This window comes from Octopus bimaculoides, chromosome 9 (genome assembly GCF_001194135.2).
Source record: "Octopus bimaculoides isolate UCB-OBI-ISO-001 chromosome 9, ASM119413v2, whole genome shotgun sequence".
NCBI lineage: Eukaryota > Metazoa > Mollusca > Cephalopoda > Octopoda > Octopodidae > Octopus > Octopus bimaculoides.
The window spans coordinates 4,533,916-4,537,987 of NC_068989.1; the positions used below are offsets into that span (position 1 = coordinate 4,533,916).

At 34.4% G+C, this 4,072-nt stretch overlaps 1 protein-coding gene across 1 annotated transcript in view; it reads right to left on the reverse strand.

Annotated features, from left to right (window-relative positions):
* The window catches only part of LOC106883289 (chitin synthase chs-2), an 83,906-nt gene extending 82,296 nt beyond the window's left edge, over positions 1–1,610 (reverse strand). The window contains exons 1-2 of the mRNA XM_052970379.1: positions 1,495–1,610; positions 1,183–1,329 (exon numbers count right to left, since the gene is read on the reverse strand). Of these exons, the coding sequence (XP_052826339.1) occupies positions 1,183–1,311 (129 nt within the window). The 5' untranslated portion in view covers positions 1,312–1,329; positions 1,495–1,610. The remainder of the gene's footprint in view (positions 1–1,182; positions 1,330–1,494) is intronic.
* Positions 1,611–4,072: the final 2,462 nt, after the last annotated feature.

The window sequence follows — 4,072 nt, forward strand, 5'->3', positions numbered from 1 at the left end:
TATATATATAAATTTATTGAATAACATGTACTTATTTAAAATACTTACAATTGTTTCAATTTTACTCAATACTATTTACAACTTTATAAATAAAATAAAATAAAATTTGCATTTGGAATATTATATGAGTAAAACCTCATCAGGACTAATTGACATAAAAGGATTACATGTGGTTAGGTTGAGATTTAAAAACAAACTGAATAAACGAAGTTATGTTTATATGTGTGTGGGGATGTTAAATATATTTTATAAGAAAATAAAAGAAAAGAAAATACGAATAAAAATTTTAATTAAAACAAATAAAAAAATATAGCCATTATAAATTTTTATGTCTATAGATTGTACTAATTTATGTGTGTGTGTGTGCGTGTTTGGAAGAATAAACGAATTCGTTTAGATATTTATACTTGTGCGCGTTGCTATTTTATAATAAAAATAAAAGTAAAAATAAAAATAATATATTATATGCGCGTATTTCCATTTATAATTATTTGTGTGTGTATGCGTGTTAACTTATTTTAAAACGAAGGGACCATTGAAATTGGATTTACGTTAATATATATTATGTTTACCAGTAAGATTTTCAATTAATATATTTATTAACTATTATAGATATTAATTAACCATTAAATTCATGGATATTAAACAATAAATATTATTATTAATTAAAACATACAACTTAATCTTAGCAGTTATATGAAATTATTTTGTCTAATTAATTAAGGCGGCGAGCTGGCGGAAACCTTAGCACACCGAGCAAAATGCGTAGCGATATTTCGTCTGTCTTTACGTTCTGACTTTAAATTCCGCCGAGGTCGACTTTGCCTTTCATCCTTTCAGGTTCGATTAAATAAAGACCAGTTACGCACTGGGGTTGATATAATCGACTTAATCCCTTTGCTTGTCTCCTCTATGTTTAGCCCACTGTGGGCAATAAAGAAGTAAATATTTTTTCTGCTTAATTTGTATTAATCCAGGGTTTAGGATAATGTGTATCACATGATTATTTTGGGTGTTTGATATAAGGAATTCGTGTCTTACGTCATCAAAGGTTTTGCTGTTATTATTAACCCTCTATTTTGTTTATTGATTAAAAGACATATATTGTCATAACATTCAATATAATATAATATATTTATTTATCACACTTACCAATATAATATATTTATTTATCATACTTACCATTCCCTGTTTAAAAGATAGTGAAACTATCTGCAAGCAGAGCACACTGCTTAGTAACGGGATAAGGATAATCGGATGAAGTTTGGGACCGACTATCATAAGAAAAAATATTAATGCGGTGCTTTCCATTATAGAGCAGACGATACCCTGAAAATGGATAAAATAGTAATAGCATGAATCAGACTGTTGGAAGAAGCGGTCAAAAATCGGAGAGACAGATAGACAGACGGGGTGAAAGCGAGACAGAGAGAGAGAAAGAGAAAGAGGAAATTATGAATGAAAAAAAAAAAAAATATTAAATTTGTGACATACTAATAGAAAAGATGGCAGCGACGGCCATTCGCTTAATTTGCCATGGAGGAGAAAAGACGTGCACCACAAAAGTTTGACTATAGTAATAATTTCGGGCACAGCAAGCACTAATGTCATTGTAGCTATCCTGTAAAGAGAAAAAGGAAAATTGTTAAAAACCTTCCATCAAGGCAACGTTTTTTCTTTTTTTTTTTTTTTTAAGATAAGAAAAATACGATCGTGATTCCACGATATTGATTATTCTAATACTGTTTTCAGATAAATTCGTTTTTGTTTTTTTTTGTTTGTTTGTTTGTTTTTTTTGTAGTTGTTTTTGTTTCTTCTCCTTCGTACTCAGTCATTATATGTTTGAAAAGAGGTAAAATTTATTCAAATCTCAAAAATGTAATTTCTAATGTAACTGAGTTTGAAAAACTTGGTTACAGGGTCTCCAAGATTGTCTCCCTTGTGTGTCAGGACGTATTTATTATTCTCAGCAATTTAGGGTCCAAGAATAGAAAGTTACTGACCTCCACAAGTTTTATATTATCATTGGAATTTATGGCAAGTGGCTTTAATTCACATTGATTGTCCCATTGCCATGTATAACAACTCAAAACCATAGAAACTATTGTACAAAATGTACCAGTGCTCACTGGGGATCCAAAAATGAACATTCTGAAAACACATAAATTCCTCAAATACAAAAGAGCAACACAAATCGCTGAAAAGACTTCTAACAAGTGCAAAGCTTTACACAAAAACCACGAAACCAACAGTTAAAAAATGCGAACGCCCAAACTGTAGAACATGCCTAAACCTACTGGAAGGCTCAGAATTCTTTTTCAAACAAGGAGAGAAGTTTTCTATAAAAAACCAACTTCACTTGTGTTTCCGAGAATCTAATTTATGTTATAACTCGTTCAGATTGTGGACGTAACTATATAGGACAGTTAAGTATGACACTGAGACGGAGAACCACACTACATAAGGAACAAACTCGGTTCCCGCAGTGCAGATAGATTCCTTTGAGTAAACACATAGAGAGATGTGCAGGTAATATCCAACCAAACTTCACAGTTTCCCCATCTACCAGAGCAAAGAAACAATTTCTGTTTAAGAACATTTAAATAAAGAAAATTTATTTATTAACAAATACAGAACAAGCCTAATAATGAACGCATAACCCAGTTTCATTGTTACCACTTACGTAATTAATTGTGTAAATGTCCGCAATTAATCAGTGTGATCGTCACAGCAATATGATTACTACTTACGTAATTACGTAAGTAGTAACAATGAAATCGTGTTTGTGATTAATCTTTATATTTTGTATCTTTTCATTTGTCTTGCTCGCTTACGTACTGGCGTTTGCTGAATTTTCTTGAGAACGATCTTTCCTAAGTGGTCAGACCATAGGTGGTCTTCTAGCATAATGGATGTTCACTTAGTGGTCATCCGTCTTATATGTATATATATATTTCTGTTACTGATTTATTCACATAATCCTTTTCATTATTCTTTTTATTATTATGAATTAGCAGTTTTCATTATTTATTTGTATTACGTTTTATTTTTTATATTCCTATATCACGCACCACACAAATGCCCACGCATGCACACGCACACACACACGCGCAAACACACGTACACACACACCACACACACACATGAGCGCACATATACTTCCACACGCACACAACCCTCCACACACCCAATACACACATAAAACACACACACATGCATACATATACACGCACGTACATACACTGCCACACACAATCACACGCACATACACACACACACACATCCCCAAATGCACACACGTACACACACATATATATACAGCGAGAGTGAGACAGAGTGACAGTCACACAACCATACACATGTGCATACACTCGCACATATATACACACTCACACTCCGTCTATGCACACATGCCAACAAATCCACACACATCTATTCACATACCCTTCAGACTGCCTCTGACACACTACTCATCCTTCCATCTACGCACATATGCAAACACACACACATACACACACACACACACACACACACACACACTCAGGCACACCCACCCATTCAAAACACCTGTCACTATACCTGTTAACCTCTCAGAGCCCTGTGTCATTAACACACAATCATACAAGTCGTACCACACGCACACAGATCCTACAACACCACACACACACACATACAATACTCACACCAAGTCAAACACACACACAGTTAATACCACGGAAGCACACACACACACACACATACACATACACGCATACACGCTACCACGCTCTCAAACACGCACGCAGTTACTGCAACACACACACTACCTCACACACACACATACCGACCATCTTCCCAATCCCCTGTCCCAGAAAGCACTTCCTCTTCATTCCTTCTACTTCCGGTCACTTCAGAAATGTAACCACACGCGGACTGTTGACGATTTTTTTCCTCCTTCCTTCTTTCCCTTTGGACTTGCCGCTTTTTCCTGTTTTCGAAGGAGAGCTATGTCATGTTCAAAACGTAAAACCACTACTCCCTTCTTTCTCATAGTTCGTATTTGTTTTACGCAAACAAACTTTTCTATATATGC